At 42.8% G+C, this 19,241-nt stretch overlaps 1 protein-coding gene across 4 annotated transcripts; it reads right to left on the reverse strand.

The window, feature by feature from the left end:
• Positions 1-624: 624 nt before the first annotated feature.
• On the reverse strand, positions 625-18,443 carry LOC136441265 (roquin-1-like). 4 transcript variants are annotated; one of them, XM_066437446.1, is made up of 18 exons: positions 18,228-18,443; positions 16,801-17,219; positions 14,678-14,908; positions 14,064-14,287; positions 13,500-13,652; positions 12,857-13,111; positions 12,136-12,248; positions 11,614-11,787; positions 11,318-11,487; positions 9,583-9,657; positions 8,780-9,144; positions 7,642-8,453; positions 7,484-7,507; positions 6,366-6,504; positions 5,803-5,979; positions 3,745-3,882; positions 3,015-3,188; positions 625-2,681 (listed from the first exon to the last, which is right to left on the reverse strand). In XM_066437446.1, exons 2-18 carry the CDS (start codon positions 17,141-17,143, stop codon positions 2,460-2,462), a joined length of 3,789 nt encoding a protein of 1,262 aa, XP_066293543.1. In that variant the 5' UTR covers positions 17,144-17,219; positions 18,228-18,443; the 3' UTR covers positions 625-2,459. The 4 variants fall into 4 exon arrangements, with proteins under 4 accessions (XP_066293543.1, XP_066293544.1, XP_066293546.1 ...); XM_066437447.1 differs by having other exon boundaries at positions 5,821-5,979; positions 18,228-18,442; XM_066437449.1 differs by lacking the exon at positions 9,583-9,657 and having other exon boundaries at positions 18,228-18,442.
• Positions 18,444-19,241: the final 798 nt, after the last annotated feature.

A 19,241-nucleotide genomic window follows, 5' to 3' on the forward strand; every position in this document is an offset into this window, starting at 1 on the left:
AAGCTTAACTATCAGAGAAGTTCAGTTGTGATTTCATACCACTCTTTAACCCCCGAAACATGAATGAAGACGTAATGACATATTTAGATAGGCGCGCCTTGATGTGTGTGTATATAAAGCAGCCTTCTCCGCCTTTCGTAAAGTATACATCTAGTTTGGGGTTTGGGATAGCCTTGTGCACGGTACAGGTAGCCTGTTTACTCAGTCTGCGCGGAGGGTTTCTTTCACGAAGCGTTTGTCCAGGCTCAGACCACACAAAGCCACGCTATCGGTCATTTGGGCCCCGCGTCACCGTAGTCATGGCAACCAGGTGTTCTAGCAACGTTTATGATTAGTATATTTCAGATAGCAATGAAACGTGGGGCTTTGGAAGGTAACAAAGGGCATCCTGCGGAGAGGTTTCACTTTGTTTGCACGAGGAAAATAAAGTTGTTTGCGATGTTTTATTTGGGACCTAATGAGGTCAAAGGTATTGTTTAATCAGCTAAACACAACACTTGACTAATTAATCTTAACAACATCACAGTGTCCGACAGAATGATTTCAAAACGTGAACAAGTGAAGCCTTTATATTAGTGGGATCTTGATGACGATACTTAAAAGAAAAACACCAAAACACAGAAGTCAAGTGAGTTATACAAATCACCCTTTATTGTACACTATCTGTACCTAATAACACCTTACACTAGTGTGCAATGCACAGAGAATTAATATGATGCTTACATGAGGATTCTCCTGAAACATGGAAGTGTGCATTTAAAGTCCTGTACAATTTCTATTCCATACAGTCTGTTCTATTCCATAAGGCCACCAAGATTCAATTTATTGGTAAAAAAAAAACATGTTAAGTGGATGATGAACAGAGTCTGAGGGAAGAATCTGTAACCGTGGTACACTCGGTTTTTGGGAGTAAATATTGTTAGATTCACGTCTTCCTCCCAGTCCTCTGTTTTCATAATGTTCTCTTGCTAAACCTTACTTTAAAAAGTCAGAGAACTAAGGAAATCAAAGTGTGTGGCCTTAAGGATCTTGTTTATGTTCTGGTGGCCGCCAAATGAATGTTAACGGCACCAAAATGTGTCAACAAATAAAAAAGCACATCTTTTCAGGCTCATGTGAGCATCACTGACATGAATGCAGTACAATAGTAAATACTTCCCAAAAGAAAGCCAACGTCCAGTGCCAATATATACAGGGCACTTACTTAAGCAGTAACTTTGTAAAAGCTCTTATTTTTTGTACATTTGATTAGTTTGATCATTTGTACCGCTCAGAATTCGTTCCATGGCATGTTTATACATGCAATATCCAGAAGCTAGCTACAAAGCAAATTTTGTTACGTTCAAAGATACTGTATGCAGGATTTTTTGCCATTTTTCTTCTCCATAATATATACCATGTATAGCACAATGTCAATCCATTTCTGATGAGATAAATTCCCAGCAAAAACAGCAAACATATCAACAACAGCCAAACACTTTTGCTTAGTGTGCAAAGATTTCAAATAAAAAATATTTCAAAAGGGCGACTTGAACTTTCTTAGTAGTTCAGAATGGTACAGGTAGATATTTCAAAATCATGTATGAAATAGGTATTATTTTCATCTATATTTCAAGGGCAAAAATCCTGCCTAGTCTAGCTTTCAAGTTTTAAAGGGAAACAAGGCAAAAAAGGCAGACATATAGCATCTGCAGGTCCAACACACCATAGACTTTGTACATTCCCTTCATCTATTACAGCACAGAAAATCATTGTAAGCTTGAGTTGATTCAAGACAAGAATGTCAAACAAACGTCATTGTTCAGTTCACATAGAGTAAACCAGATCTCAACTACTTGACAGCATGAATATAAAGCAGGTCACAGTGCAATTTCTAGATCTTAGATTTCCATAAAAAAACAAAGATACCTTTCACACCTTTAATGGTAATACATGCACGCTTAGCACTCTTCCTTTGGAAACATAACTCGCAGCAGATTTTCAAGTCAGAAGCATCTTACTTCCTACATTCAATGACTGTTTAACAGCTTTAGAAATAGTTTGTTTTTCTTTAAGAATATCCTGGCAAGGCTATAGGGTCATCAAGAAGGAAGCAGGCTGTCTTATATCTACAAGTTTCTGCAAAGGTATTTAAGAGATTCTAGTTCATGGAAAATACACTTACCTCTACCTACCAAAGCATCAAACATATATTGATATGTACATGTGCAAGCTATCCTTGTAATATAAATATCACATACCTTTTACAACCATTGTCCAAGCATACAGCAAGATTTAAAATAAGCACCACTAAAAATAATTTTCACATAACCACAGATTTTCTATCTGATGTTTCAGTAAATCTATCAGTGGCAAATGACAGTTGCTACTGCTGTATTGGCCAGTAAACAATCTCTGGTTGTGTGAGTACCAACTAGATAAAGCTATTCAAAGACTACATAAAAATTAAGGTAACTTGTCTAGTGCACACCCACACTGCTGTCTTCCACCACGTTACTTGGTAGTGTGCAGGGCTTGGCTCTCGCCACGGAAGAAGTGACCACGGTGTCTTGACCGGTCGATATCCTGGGAGCCAATTGCAGGTCCCGTACTGCGCCGTGCACGCCGTTTGATCGCACCCTTCTGTCCGCTACAGCGCTGGCGTACGAGGGTCTGTCGTTGGTCTGGTGCTGGTAACCCACCTGTGGGAGGATGGACTAGTTAGTCCTTTACACAACAAGTCTTACTCGAACAAACTTTTCATATAAACTTCCACAAGCTTGCTAAAATGACAAAAGTTTCTTGGTTGTTGTATAAAACTGAATTTATCTACTTGATCTGCATACAGTATGTGACAATGCAACAAACAACTTCAGAAAAAAAGGAGACCCGAGAAATATATTTTAATTTCAAGGGGTGGCTATCAAAACGTATTGCATGCGAGTTCAAATCTCAGTTCATTTTCCTCCCTCAATTTTCAGATTAGTATGATAAATCCTAGATGTTCTACAATACCTAACATCCCCGCTACCCACCTCGCTGTACACCAGTTGCTCGGCCAGACGACGGTCTCGTTCTTCCTGGTCCAGTCGCTCCCGTTCCTGCACCAGACGTTGCTTACGCTCAGCCTCTCGGCGGACCTGGTACTCAATCTCCGACAGTTCCTCCGCCTTCTGGGCCTCCAGAGCCACACGGTAGTCGTTCGCCTCCTGTGAAGTTGACAGAAATTGCAAGTCAGATTAGGATGGGAGACTTCACAACATAACAGGGCTTTCTCCTGATATGAATGGCAAGGTGGTCTTGTGATTAGGGTTGCTGACTTAAGAATCGAAAGATTCTGGGTTCGAATCCCTAACAGGCCTCAACATTTGAATTGAGCTGGTACCATGTCTGAGGACAACCACACTTCGAGCATGTTTAAGAACCCAGCACACTTATCAAAAAGAGTAGAGGTCCATCCCGGTGTGGTTCAAACCTTCCAGTATGGTTCTGCGTTGACATCTTGAAAAGGTGATGGTCAACTATTATGTGCATCCTTCCACAAATTTGGTAAATCTTAAACAGATAGATAAGTAAATATGTAAATAAATTTGTCCTTTCAGTTTCACTGAGTGATGCTCTTCCTGAAGTGCTTAAGGAGCAAGGAATCTATAGGGTCTTGGGTATGATCTCCGGTACATTTTGAACTACCTCTTCCCAAAACACTACAGTGCATACAAATAGATGACTAAAGAATAAAAGGAAAATGTCAGAGGTTGAACTGACCAGGTCGTCTTGTACGGCGTGTCTGCTCCTGTCTGCAGTGTCAGGGCCTGGCTTGGGCCGGTGGCCGTTCTCAAACTCCTGGAGTTGGCGAGCGATCTCGAAGTCGCTGGCCGTGTCATGCTGGCTCCTGGGCTGGGCCTGCCATTGAGAGAAACAGAGCAACAAGTGTGAAGACTCTGTATGAAGCTAAAACAAAGTGCGTGAAACATATTGAATTTTTTGCAAAGTATTTGGTTACTACTGTGGGTTTATCAATGTTTACTTTGGCAGAAAAACTGTTGAATGGCAGTATCGAAAAGCCTTGTTTAAAACAGCAGCATCAAATTTCACCTGACACACACTGTACAATTGCATCATACAGTATATGCCAATTATTTGTATACCTTTTTTCTGTATATTTCGTCTTTCTGTATAGAATTCCAAAACACCAAACCATTTACCATTCACTCAATTGTAAAAACGATGCATAACTGTATCGCACATAATCGTAAAGTTCGGGGTATTGTATAGAATCTTGTCCGATTTTATCGTAAAATGACCCACAACTACAGGCTAAATTTTGGATTTGAATTGTTGTTTCGGGAGTGGGGACGCCGTCTACCGTTCAACAATCACATTCTTTTGTTACTCGCTATTGTCATGCTTGCAAACAGTCGATATCGGTGCCTTTGACATACGGTGATCTCATTAAAAACCTGTTTTTCAAGACTCAAGCGACGAAAGTGAACAAAAATACGAAAAGAAAAACACGATTTTTGTCGGAGCATTTGAGCCTCTACGCTGTATTTTGCCGCGATTTACAGTTATTTGTGGCCGTATTCGACGGAGAACCTATTCCTTACATTCTTTCCCCGTGAAAATCCTGCTTATGTAGCGTAGATGAATCCTATTTTACATCGCGATTTCAGAATAAAATAAAGCGACGAAGGGGTCTGGTGACGCTGGGCGGCCATCTTTGTTTACTCATTGATATGCATTTTTCTACGCGCTGATTGGTTTACGTCATAAAAACCTGTGCTCTGATTGGTTGACTGTAAGATTTCACGTGATGAACATGCGGCGGGAGTTTTTTATTTGGCAGGAGTTTCCCACGCAGTTCGGGCTTATCTGAACAAAATGGATCGCGTATTTAATCCAATATGGTGACGTTAAGATCGACGAAAAGGTCGGATTGTACTTTGATTAAAATTTTGCAAAATAAAGTTGCGATATCGTTAGTGTAATTGTGTGTCTTACCCAAAATCCAATTCGCCCCCCCCCCCCCCTTCGGGACGTCAATATTGCTAGTTCGGACAGTCCTATAGTTCGGGGAGTCGTATAATTTGGGCTGACAAATGGGCTATACAGATATGCGGAATCTACTGTAGTACTAAATCAAGTACAATGTATTACAATGTTTTCCACTAATCATCTCCACATTCGTTTGCATGCCATGCCCCATTTCACTTTGCTGTCCCGGATGAAGGTTGCCCAGCGAGACGATATGAGAACATAATCGATTTGTGATGGCTTGTACTCCGGGTAACAAGAAAGCAAGAAGCAGGCGGATGTGGAATGCCAAAGTCAATAGGATAAAGTGACTTGATTTATTGTATATTATACTGTGTAAGCATGTAGCATAAGACCACGTGGTCTGTCATGTAAAACATACATACATATCTCCACATTCAAACATTTCTTTTTACATCATTAACTTATAAACTAAATTTTTCCTTGCAAGTGTCAAATCAAAAGTTAGGTGATCTATCTTATAACTCAAAGTTGTAAATTGGCATGACTAACGTCTGCAATAACTGCCATCCCATGTATCACAAATTTTGAAGGAAATTGTGATAGCAATTCAGACCAATATGTCCTCCATCTGTTTACTGTAAATCCATCTAATATTGCAGTTGGTGATCTTATCAGTTTGGGGAAAAGGGAATAGTTCACTGCATTTAATTTAAATGGTGGGAACAAAAATCACTGTCTCAAATGTTAGGTGATCAAATATTTGCAATGATGAAAACTAGTGACCGCTTAAGTAGCTAAAATTAAGTTACCGTTAACAAGAATTACCGTATCTTTCATTCCTACCCTCTGTAGCTCTCTCTCCTTCTCCCGAATGCCGAGTTCGATCCGCTGCAGCTCGTACGCCAGGCGCTGGTCGTCGTTCAGCTGTCTGTCCGACACGCTGCTCTTCAGCCAGGCCAGCGCGTCCTGCTCGCGCTTCAGCAACATGGCATTCTTAGCCTCCTGTAACAGCCATGTCCATCACGTTTATTAGATTATGTTAATGTAATATGCAAATGTCTGAGCTTTCTCAGCTATGACAACAGCAATGCTGCATTGAGTGCATTAGGGGTGGCAGAAACACACACATGCAGACACTCCGACAAGCTAGAAACACTACAGTACATTTATTTTTACAATTTTTGCTGCAGAACAGCAAAGGTCTTTCTGGCGTTTTAAGTCCACAATTACAACAACTGAGAAGTGACACACTGTAACATAGTGTCATGAATTCACAGTGAAGAGGAGCCTGCAAAAACGTTGAAAATATGATCAATATAACCACTGTAAACGTTTCCAGATGTACAGTACTTCCCTCCCTTGGGGTGAAGTAACAACAGAAACTATACCTGTATCTGCTGCTGCTGCTGGTGGGAGTTGATCTGGTTGTTGATTTGTCGAAGCTCCAGCTTCAACTGCTCGCGCTCCACGGTGGACGACCCAGAGGCGCGGGACGTCGTCACGGGAGCGCTCGGGAGATTATTTATTCTACAGGGAAATAATTACCATGTCATTCTCCAAAAAAAAGTAGCTACATTGTTGTGCAATTTGCTTCCATAAGTAAATAACATGCACCAGCAAAGAGTATTTTCACTACTGGTGGAAAAGTTTCCACACATCACAATCCGAAAAAATCTTTAGTTTGTGAATCCTGACCAAATATGGCCATCAGTAATCATCTACATACATGCAGCTATCATATGTAGTACTATAAGCAACTATGCTTTTTCTCTGAAGCCTTGATAATCGTAGCGAAATGTTAATCGAGCAGATCTAAAATGAACATGTTATAGCTTTGCTCAAATAACTCTTAATCAAATCGACGCATGTGAATTGTGTCTGCTATGTCCCTCCCGTCCCCAATTTGAACTGAGCTGGACAGCCTTCACCCAACAACACCAGTTCTCAGAGTTTCCCTTTCATCAAACCAGGCAAGGATGGTGACCAGGCAAGCTTGCTATCATCTTCACAAGTCTGTATCAATTCCATAGTTCACATAAATATTGTACATGGTCAGCTATCGAGTAAAAATTACTGGAATACACAAAACAAGAAGCAACGGTGTTGTGTTAAATGGTGTAAGTAGCAACAACACTGAAGTCAGCTGCCTGCAAATGTGGCAGAGATATGACACTTCATTCTGCAATTATGTAAAGTAATATCAATATCAGCCAGTTGAAACTATTTAAATTAAGCAACAAAACTGTGCTTAACCAGTTTCTTTATCTGTCATTTCAGCATTTTGATTTAATGCATATGATGATAAAAAACAATATTGACATTTTAGTTTAGGCTATGTCAATCAACTACAAATGATTCCTACTTCCAGTAAGAAACTATTTGAAGTTTTGTTGACGTTCAAAACCTGACCGTTCCTCCAGGGGACCTGGGACAGCCATGGCAAGGGTTTTACCTGGACTACCATCCCTTCCTGGGCCCATGCAAGAGGGAGGGAGAGTGAACTAACCTAGTGTTTTGGGACGGATCCTCTCTGAAACATACACAAGGCCGAGACAGGTCATAAGATTGATTCACAGCAAGTATCAAATCAAAAGGCAAACCAGGACTGGTGATGAAACAAACTGGCAAAGATGTCAGAATTCTCGGTGGGAAACCTGGCTTTACCTGTCGGTTATGTTCCACACCCCGCGGTACATGGGCACCGACTGCCTCTTGCTGTACCGGCTGTCCTGCTCCTCCGCTTCTGTGGGGCTGTGGACTCGCTCGTGCGTCGACTGGATCATGTTCTCCGTCGACTTGACCGACACCGTGCTGGTATTCCCCGCGATGGCGGTGGACTGGTACGGTCCAGTGTTCCGTATCATTGCCCTGGCCGTGCGGGAGATGGGCCCGTACTTGGACACCATGGGCGTGCTGGAGAACGGGATCAGGTCGTCCTCCAGCTCCTTGGCGCGCTCGAGCGTGCGACGCTGCACCTCCTGACGGATGAGGTACCCCGGCTGGTCCTGCCCACGCAGGTAGTTCAGATCCTCCCGTACCAGGACCTGCGCCAGTGCCTCGTCCGAGAGGCGGCGGATTTCCGTCACGAGCGAGCTCTCCGTCAGGTAGTTCCTACTGTAGGATGACTGGGAGCTGGACACCACGGTTGTGGAAGACGAGGGAGTGGCCGTGTGAGGCATGACGTCCTTGGTTTGGATCAGGACGCCACTCGACCACGGGCTGTACTCTTTCGTCTGCCCTGTGCCGTCAGACTGTACCTCGCCCTCCTTCTCTGTCTCATCGGTGTAGTCAGGTTTCCGTGGGAAGAAGGGGGTGGCTTTGGAGTTGAGAGTGGAGGGGGGAGTGTGTGCAGGGGAGCTGTAGGGGGAGGGGGACGGGGAGCGGGCCACAGGCATGCAGTGTGCGGGATGGTTGAGTTGAGCCAGGAGCTCGTCCCTTCTACGCTGTAGGTCTTTCAGACTCTGGTTCTGTAGGTTCTGTGGGGTGAACAGGAAAATAAATAGAGTTAATCTATTATTATTACAATTCATCATTTTGCATGAAGTACATAGTGCAGGAGTGAACATAAGGACAAAAATCATGAAAATCTGTTTGCCGCTGAGTGTGAAAGTGCAAACTTTCTGCCAGATCCAGAGCTAGCTAGGATAATTCTCAATATAACAAGGACAGTTTATTGATTTGTTGCATGTTTTATTGATACTAAATAATCAATGATATTTACAAACACAATACAGGCATAATATGAAGAATAACTAGACACGATATTGAGAACATTTTTTATCAAAAACGATCTGTTCCTTACCGTTGGCTGTGACATGCTCCCCTGGTACGGCCCTGGATACTGGTGCACCATGCCATCATACCCCGCGTACCCGCCTCTGGTGGGAACTCTAACAGGCACGTCCTCCCGGACCGGGTACCGCGGCCAAACTCCCCGGTCCATGGGCGGGGGGTACTGCTGAGGTTGGTACTGGCTGGGTGGTGGCTGGGAGTACATCCCGTTCCCGTAGCTGTCCTGTACGTACGGCCGGTAGGGCATCGGTGGCGGGGCAGGTTCCTGGGGACGATACGACGACGGCGGAGGGTACTGCGCCGGATATGGAGGGGTCATCGGAGGCGGCGGTTGCTGTGTCATGTACTGCGGGTGTTGCGGAGGGTAGTACCCACCTGGAATAGACAAAGGGAGAAAACAAGAGTGCGGTTACTCTCTCTGTTGCTCACCAGCACGCCAATCCATTTGCTTCCAGACTTTGGATGAGAGCCCCATAGCGAATTCTCGGTCTCATTTCACTTCAAACACATTCCTATGGAAAGAAGACACATGTCACGTCACAACCATACTTACCAAAATAATACAGCTAAACTACCCTCTCATCACTCAACATTTACACAGCTGGAAAAGGAGGATTTTAATAGTACCATACCACAAAACACACGGCGGTGTTATGCAAGGATTAAGGGTAACAACAGAAACCAGCGGTACCTACCTGCCTACCTAACAAAGCTTACGTCTCACATGCTGTATGGTCTCATCGGGTTCTACCTTAAATTGATTGGTACAAGTGAAGGTATGGTACGAGAAGTAAGCAGCGCACAATAACTTACTGACAACCCTTGGATAACCTGTCTCCACGGGCACCATCTGCACTTGCACAGTTTCCACCAAGTATGTTGGACCTTCTGCAAAACAACCCCATAGTGAACATGCTGGAACCACTACACATACACGGTACGTCCCTTTCCTGTCCTCAGCCTCAGTTCGGTACACATACTTCACCATCTGCGCTCATAACTTTGTTCGTCTAAACTCTAACTCGGTGGATTCCATCCAAGTAGGTCCCTAACATACAATGTTTCGAGACCAAACAATATTATAAAAGCGGTTTCATGACAAGCAGAAAGCCAGAATACATACACTGTACAATATTTCCTGAATACCAATGCCATACAACTCATTGTGTCCCTTAAAATACAAAGACTCACATGTCTCTTTCAGTGGAAACTTTCCCGATAGGCAAGTTTTTTTCAAGCCAAGCAATTTGTTTTAATGAGTTTTCTCACAGGGTATGTTATGATCTGCAAGATGAATGAATTGATGGTCAGAACTTAGGATTCTGGCTCTGAGACAAAGCAACACAGGGTCTTCATTCTATGGACTTTACGACTTCATTTGGTAGCAGCCATTTGTTATAAGCTTGTCATTCCATTGCAAATTTTCACTTCAGGGGTTCAAAAAATGATAATTTTCATATCTAAAAAATGCAGTACTATACTAACTCCAGTAATTGGTGCCAACACCCACAAAGCGAAAGATATTCAATGTCTGGCACTATCAGTTTTTCTGAGAGGCTTATCATTAAAACTATCGTGACCAAACAACCATGCTTGTCTATACATCCATTCTACTTTCCATTCTTCCTTCCGCATTTCCAACCCAACTTGTGGTTACGTAACAAACGCAAGTCACAAGTCTCCAATCTTGCATCAGAATCATTCACCCAGCTATACAGCAACAACTGAACCACACAGTCACTCTGTCTATCTCTGACACACAAGGGGTTGAAATTACCATCGTAAGACCTGTCCTGGACAAGCAGACTTTCGCTACAAATGACAAGCTGTCCTTCCCAGCTTAGCTGTAAACTCAGTAAAGAATAAACATCACAGCAAGTCCTTGACATACCCATAAGCCATCATTACAATTTAACAGACTAAGAATATGGGCTCATGGTACCCATTTTGTAATTTTGAAATGATAAGTTTAGCTTCGGCTATGCACAGGACAGGTAGAATGAAAAGTAATCTTAATCCAAATCACATCCACTTTTCAGACCTCCACACAGACTTAGATCAGACTCTCACAGATTCACTTCTCATACTGAATAGATCAGGTGGTAAAGACAAATAAACATGCAGCACACTGGACCACTTCCGGTCATTGTCAGATATAGCCCTGGCATAAGTTACCAGCCAATCCCCTCTTGACCGTTGGTAACTTCTGCAAAAACACCAGCCAGTGCCGATGCCCGTGCTACAAGAATAATACAAACCGCAGGCCTGGTAAGTGATGTCAGTAGAGTGCAACGAGGTCTACCCTTTCTTGAGAAGATCCAAGAAAGGACTGGTGTTTGACATGTTAATTAGGAAATTTCTTTCCTACTAGCATTTGAACATCGACCCATGGTCATGTTGTATGTTCTCTTAGAAAAACAAATTCATGCACAAGTATGTATAAAGTTATGGGTTCATTTGTTCCCATCATTTCAACACCAAGTCTTTTTTTTTTACAAAAACACAAGGGGTTATGTAACCAAAGAAAAGACAAGAGTGCAATACTTACGTTCAGGTGGCATGTCTGACGGTAGAGGCTGTCTCATGGCTCCCCCTGGTGGTTGGTGACTGTACTGCTCCATGGAGGAGACCCTGGGAGGGTACGCTGCTTGTCTGCCGTAGGAAGACAGTGGAGACTGAGACCTTGGCATGTCTGGTGGCTCCCTTGGACCGACCCCACTGGTAAAGAGTAGTTGATACAAACTGTTAATTTCATGAAATATCCATCTGGAACCTGTAATTTGCAGCAGAAAGTTAATACTTTGTGCATGTGACAGAAAGAAGTCTCACACAGCTGTGACTTACTTAGAACTGTAGTCTGAGACAGTTGACCTTGAGACCAGGCCTGGGGGTGGCGGAGAAGGGGGAGAGGATGTTCCCTTGGCAACCAGGGGGCTGCCTTTCTTGGCCTCCCCCTTAAAGGAGGGGATCTCTTTGGTGTTCCCTTTCTCCACAGCTTTTCTGTTCCTTGCACGGTACCTGTAGAATGCAAAAAAATGTTTTGCATTGAACATTTTTCAACACCAAGGCTAGAAATTCATTTTCAGGAATAAAACAATGACCTAAAAATTTAGGCACACGAAAAAATAGTAGCTTAAGATATGAAACCTTACCCAATTATCTAGGTACACCCGTGCATCCACGGTCAAAAGTTAGGTGCACAGCTCCAATTTTGGGTGCACAAAAATGAACATGCACCCAGGATTTCGAGCCCTGAACACATACTCATCTTTCAACAGCTTTGTGACAATTGAACGGAAAGGTAAAATTATCTTATCACAGTTCCATGTAAACAGAAGAAAGCAGAGTAAAGCCAAGTTGATCTACCTGTACATCTCCTCGTCAGAGTGTGCAAATGTGCAGTTGACGCCCCGTGGGCAGCCTGTTCCGTTTCTGTTCAGGTCTCGGCACATGCTGGTCTTATATTTCCCACTCGTGACCTGGAGAAAACAAACAGTAGACAAAAATTGAATCACAGCTAGTTTCTAATCCCTAATTCCAGCAGGTTTGAAGAGAAGTGACCCCACTATTGACAGAAATAATACTTCACATCCTATCCTCAGTCCTATAAGTTATAACCAGAATGAAACCAAAAACAAATGCCACAAAAATGGCCTTCATGTACAGGTCTATACGGAACAGTTTGCCATATGACATACAATCAGCAACAAAGTTTCAGTGGGAGGCTCTTAGTTACATGTTAACTTGAATAGCCTGTAAGTAGCTGCCATAACTTTTTGTATTATTTGTACGTAATCTGTTGTTTTTATATCCAGGAAGATTAGCTATCTACATATTATGTATGTTACTGCAAATGCATACAGTGGTTTTAATTTCACGCTAAGGAGAAAATGGAGTGTTCGCGGTGGTTTTAAGTTTGTGGCAGCGCTATAGTCACATACTGCTACAGTACTGGACGAAAATGTCCGTGGTGGTTTTAAGTTTGCGGTGAAACGGAAGCCGCGAAAATCGCGAACATAAAACCACCGCAAACATTTCTGCATTTACAGTAGCTGGTGGACTGAATAAAGTATCCAAATATCCTCACCTGTGCAGAGTCCCCCTTCCTGTTGCCGCTGTAGTTCTGGATGAAGTCCACCACCCCCTGCACCACCAGTTTCACCGCCTGCATGCCCTTCCTGGTGTCGTCCCACTGCGGCGTCTCGCTGTCGGGGCTCGGGTCGATCTTGGCCAGCTCGTCGAAGTACGGCCGCAGGCGGGACAGGTTGGCGGGATCGCCGGAGCGCTGAAGGGCTATCACGAGCTCGTTCACGCTCTGGGCGAAGGAACCTGGTGTCTGCAACTGTGGAGAGTTGAGATGTCTGTGTAAGTAGTGTGTGCAAAGGTCTCAACTGCCTCCGGATTACAATGCCTTGGTTTGAATCCCCAATTGATTTCTAGAATGTAACATTCATGCTACTGTAGAGTTTACGATTCACCTTTCTTTCTTTTTTGTTAACCAGAATTTAGGAAATTTGTTGTGACATGCAAACTCGTGTCTAAAAATGTATGTGCACCAGAGTTCTATGATGTATATCTTTGCATACAATTATACATGCACATACAAATGATGCCTAAAGTAGCATAATTTGTGTATAATAATGTTTACCTGCTTCTATAGCTAGTATTACACTTCTAGCCAGTCTTGTCAGAATCAAAGCATTTCTATACCAAGAGAGGTGAGTGGTTACCTTGTCGATGATAGACTGCATGTGTGACTTGTGGGCAGTGTCTCCGTACAGTAGGGATGACCACTGCTCAGGCGATATCCTCAGCCCAGCCTCCATGGCAATCTGAACAATCTGGGCGTCATGTTCTCTTCTCAGGCCGTCATATGTACGGAACTTAGGGAGAGACACAAATATCTGATAAGAACTACAAAGCCAGCATTTGGTTTTATGAAAGGAAGAATCTTTACCTCCCAATCTTTCCTAAAATTGTTGCAACCCAAATAAAAATGCTCAGCAGGGCTCAAAATACATTATATCCATTTTCTAAAATACTGTGATGGCAATTGAGTTTGCGGTGATGTGATTTCATGGTATGGCGAAGATGGAGTGTCTGTGATGGTTTTAAGTTCAGCTTTGAAACAAGGAAGTAGAGAGAATACAGAACACGCATTTTTGCACGCAGTGCGAAAACCACGATCACAAAACAACCACAAAGATGTCAAAACTAACAGTTGTATGTGATTCACTGACCCTATATGATCAGAAACTCCAGATTTAAGATGTAAAAAGTCTTTAGTATCGTACCTCTTCCTTGAGTTCCATGAGTGAGGAGTCTCCATCTCTCTTGTACACCTTGAAGCAGGAGGCCCTGTACAGGAGCTGTACCACGTGGCCGATGCTCGTCTTGGAGGCTTGTGAGAACTGCTTCTCCAGTCTCTGCACCACAAACATCACCAGCACCTTCCTGGACAAGGCTGAACCATCCTCCAGAGCCAGCAGGATCAGCTTCAGGGTTTCTTCCTGCATGGCTACAAAAGACAGACAATGGAACAATAGTAAGTCACAAATTTGTAAAGGCTGGTGGAGAGACTCTGAGTACAAAAATTAATGATGATTTCTTAGTGCAATTTGTGTTGAAGTCCTTATGTGCCAATGAGAATCCCAAGAAATGCTGATATACAATACTGTAACTTCACTTACTTTTGCAGTGGTTTTATTTTGGGGTGGGAGTTTTCGCCATGTTTTACATTTGCTAACAATTCTGAAGTATAGTAGCAATTTACATTGGAAACACTTATTCAATCAGTGTCATGAATTTGCCTACTGTGAAAATAAAACCACTGCGAAAATTCCAAGACTTACAGTATCAAAGGTATGATTTCCTAATTAAGCCTAACTACCATGCAGTAGACACATACCTGGCCCTAGAAACTGACATCCCCTGGCCCTGACTGCAGCCCACAGGTTCTGGGACAGCTGCTGCGGGTTCTGATGCTGCAGAATCAGCTCCGTCACCGTCCGCTCCCCGAGAGAACGCGCCGCTCTCATCGCACGAGCTCGGCCCTCGTCCTCCACCAGCTGACAGTTGACCAGGGTGACCAGCTTGCGCTGCATGGGGCGGCTCAGAGGGCTGTTGTTTCCTGCTCCTCCTGTAAGATGTCCGCAAAGGTTTAGCTTGTTTGATGACTAGATTTGGGCCCCTCCCCCTTGAAAATGTGCATGGTTACACCTGTGCCCCATGAACAATTCATCTTAAATTAGTGTTAGAAGGAGCATGATACCACAATTTGAGCACAACATCATCATGCATGATGGAGGACCCCCTCTACTAAAATATCAGGTCAAACCTTTTCTGTAAGATGGGTTAAACGATATCACATTTCTATGCGTCTTTCGGAAATTGGCTCCTGTACTCTGTGGCTTGATTTTGATATTGAGTGAATACATGAAGCATAATACTACTAGGAACATAATTCTGCTGGAAATACGAGACAAATACAATTACTGAGTATTCATCCAGTAAATCTTCTAAAAGAGATATTATTTAACTACATGTACAGTCAAACCTGTATTAGCGGTCACCTTTGCATAGCGGCCACCTGCCCATAGTGGTCACTTTTTGTCGGTCCCTTGGATTTTTCCCATTGACATAAGCATTAAGAATTAGGCTATAGCGGCCACCTGTCCAACGCGGTCGCGGCCAGACGATTTTCGGTCCCGCGAGTACAGTAACACTGCCGATAACGGCCAATATGCGCCGGTGGAAGCCGCATCGCCACCGCACGCCGGGTTCAAAATCTTCATTTTTTAATGCAGTTATCAAGTTTATGTGAACTCAACTTTACGGGATAATAATAAAGAAAACAAGAATGTTTTATCTTCGTTAGATTATCCATGGTTTGACGCGCGCGAAGTCAAGTATTTCTTCACATGGCTTGCGTTTGTACATCGTAGCATATTTGACTATTTCTGTGCATTTGGATTGGACAAAGATTACGGTAGTTTTTGGAAAATACAACCCGCACATGTATCTGATGCGCTTAGTTGGCGAATTATTTCAATGTCGGCCCAATATTTCCGTTTTCCCCGGGAATTCATCCGAAAATGTGCCCAAACACGATTTTCAAAATGGCGGAGCAGCATAAAGGTCATCGGAAGACACCACTGTTGCGGAGGTATAGTGTGTTAAATCTATTTTGCTGCAAACTATCACTGACGATAATTACTGAACCAAAAGCTTCAAACTAAATATGGATAACATTACTATCTTGTAAAATTTGGGCTGTTGCAATTTTCTGAAAAGAAAAAAGCCCTCAAAAGAGCGACCTTCCTCTCATTACCCTATTAGCATAATGGTAGAAGCCGATCATGACAAGCAAACAACAACAGATTAGGAAAATTGTTGCCACGATTTTGTGTTTGAAAACGGTCGAAAACGAACAGTAAGTGGCAACTGAGCAACATATATTTTGTTCTATACTAACTAGGGGGCATTTTGCTGCGAAGAACTTTGTTTCATATGATTAAAACTCGTTGGTGACGCGTGTGCCGGCAGCGAAGTAGTCGCGAAGGATCAAGAGTTGAGTATGGCGATGCTGGTCTGTTCAGACATGAAGCTCGAGCAGACCATGGATTTTGGAGTTGGCAGATACATTAATTCTTTTTTTCAAGCCCATAATAGAAGTAAAAGAACAACAATCGAATTTCTAAAATGTGCCTTACCTATGTAATGTTAAATGTGTACTGTACGGTGAATAAATGTATCTCAGTGGGTACTGAAAACATGTGTCACTCGTGGTCAATTAATCAACATTTTCTCCATAGCGGCCACCTGTCCTTAGCGGCCAGTTTTGGCCAGTCCCTTGAGTGACCGCTATAGACAGGTTTGACTGTACTAGTATAGTATCAATATTTTTTTCCTAAAATCATTGTCATGTAGCACGATTCTGAATGATTCTGATCTGTTTGGCAGTGGCTTCATTTTACAAATCATGACATCAAGTGCAAAGACTGCAAGAGTAGATGAGATGTTGTGACATACCACCACTGAATGGCTTCAGGTACAAGGCCAGCTCCTCTATACACTCCATGGCATCCTCATAGTACTCCGTGAACTCGCTAACGCCCATAACACCGTTCTCCGACTTCTGAACATCGCCGCTGACCAACTGCAGTATGGCAAAGTTCACAGGCAGGACGTCGGTATCCACGGTGATGGTCGTCTGGTCGAAGGGACACTGCTTGCTGTGGAACTGTCCGAGGCATGTCTTGCACACGGTGTGTCCACACCCGAGGCTGATGGGCTTGCGCTGGCTCTCGTTAAACTCGTTGTAGCAGATCGGACAGGACAGGAAGTCCGTCCACTGCGGTGCTTGGATCGGCATGTTGGATTTTTCCTTGATTTTTTTTTCTTTTTCTTTTATGTTCGGGACTCACAACACTGTTGCAATGCAATTCAGTCTGTAAACAAAAACATGACTTCGATCACATCAAATAGTATAAAATAGATCAAGTTGCCATACCCTAGACTTCAATAATAATTATGTTACCTTCTTCTATCATACATTATAACTTAGGTAACTGCAAAGACGTTGACTGATGACGATGATGATGCAAAGAATGAAAACATCCTTGACAAATTTTCCATATTATTCATTTTGCATAAACTCATTTCATGAGTCATTTGCATAGAAAACAATGCAGGATTTCACAATAGTAATACCTTCATACTCATTGTCACAAGATTGTAACAGCGTAGAATGATATGGTTTCAGGGATATGGGCTTTAGTTACATTAGTAAATTATCTATTGAAAACCATCACATGGTCCATGATCACACCCTTGCAAAACAGTCAAATGTGGTTCTACATATAAAATAGCCAAATACATGTCTTATTTTCATTCAGATTCACACACGAAATAAAGATTTCAGACAAATATTAGTTACTTTTGTTGACAACTTCTATTTGACATGTACGTGTGACAGAAATAGCAAAGCATCAAAATGACGTCATGGTTATCCCCATGACCCCCTCCACATGAAAATGCTGTCTGATAACAAGGTTTCTTCCTCGTCGACATTCTTTCCGGCCCTTTTGTCATAATGACTTCTGATTGGTAAATGTTGGTAAACAAGATTGAAGTAACGGTCACTACAACAACTTCACAAAGTCACGGTTGTAATTTTGGCGAAGGATATGCCAAAACCTTTAGGACACACGCAGAAATTATTTTTATTTTTTGACCTTTCGGAACATCAAACTCAACGCAGGTCTTAAAATTATCAAAGAGAAGCACACAGAATCACGAAAGGTATCTTCTATCACATCACAGGAACTTCTTCCCCGCACAAGATCCAAGAAAAACCCGGGTGAAGCCCCGAGGAAGAAAGCAGAAGTGAAGATGTCAACAAACAGGGATCTAAAAGAGGACAGACACACTAAGCGGAAATAGGGGAGCAAACTTACCCTCGAAAATCCACCAAACTCCCTTCATTCTCCACAAAGGAGAGTCCTAGTAATGGCTCATGTAGTAGACTCCGCATTGAACGCGAAGCCTCGCCTACATGTATTGCCTACGATGTCCCGAAAATCGGGCAAAAAATGGAAAAGTTGCACAAACACTGTGACTTTATGGGACCAACATGGCGACTGAGTGATTCAGTCCGGGAAATTCTGGCCCCTCCCGGATCGTTCCGGATCGTATGCAAATGAACCAACTCGGCGTGCTATTGGTCGACATAGGGTTACGTCACCTTTAGAGGTCGTTGAACCGGGAAGTGGGTTGTTCGGACTAGGGACGGATCACGTTGGGATAATACACATGATACATGTTATATTGGGGATAATGTCTGAAAATATAAAATAAACAATGTTAAAACCACCAAATTCGTCGAAGAAACGCAACAATGAAATTACGAAGAAATCTATCTAAAAGCACTGGTGGTCTATGGCATCAATACTGACGTTTATATGCCTACCACGAATATCATCCTTAAAATGAAACCGTCCTGAATCAGCCCTAGGCCTAACAGCCCTAGACTAGCTTGATTCAGATTCAACCATACTCTGGTTTAATTCAAAGCAGATTTGACAAGATTCCGAAATCTCAAACCACCGTGAAATACACGTAGTTTGTGAGAATGCATGCTATATAACAAAAGTCATGTAGTAATAATACCTTGATACCATTGTGTAGAATCTGTACCATTCATAGTCTTGCGAGACTGATGAATGCCTACTATTCCAAGCTGAGCCTAGCCTACGGCTTGTTTTGACGTCTTTTTACGCGTACAAAAGGAAACACTTTCTACTAGTTGTACAAGTAGAAAGCCCGATAAAAACGCCTAAAAAGATGTCAAAAAACAGTCAGAGTCGAACCTCTGTTGGAGAGTATATCTACCATACATCTTGCTAGACCGAGAAAAAAATGGCCATAATTATAATACAGAGGATGTTTCATCAGAGGGCTTGGCCGGCCGG

The sequence above is a fragment of the Branchiostoma lanceolatum genome, chromosome 9 (genome assembly GCF_035083965.1).
Source record: "Branchiostoma lanceolatum isolate klBraLanc5 chromosome 9, klBraLanc5.hap2, whole genome shotgun sequence".
Taxonomy (NCBI): domain Eukaryota; kingdom Metazoa; phylum Chordata; class Leptocardii; order Amphioxiformes; family Branchiostomatidae; genus Branchiostoma; species Branchiostoma lanceolatum.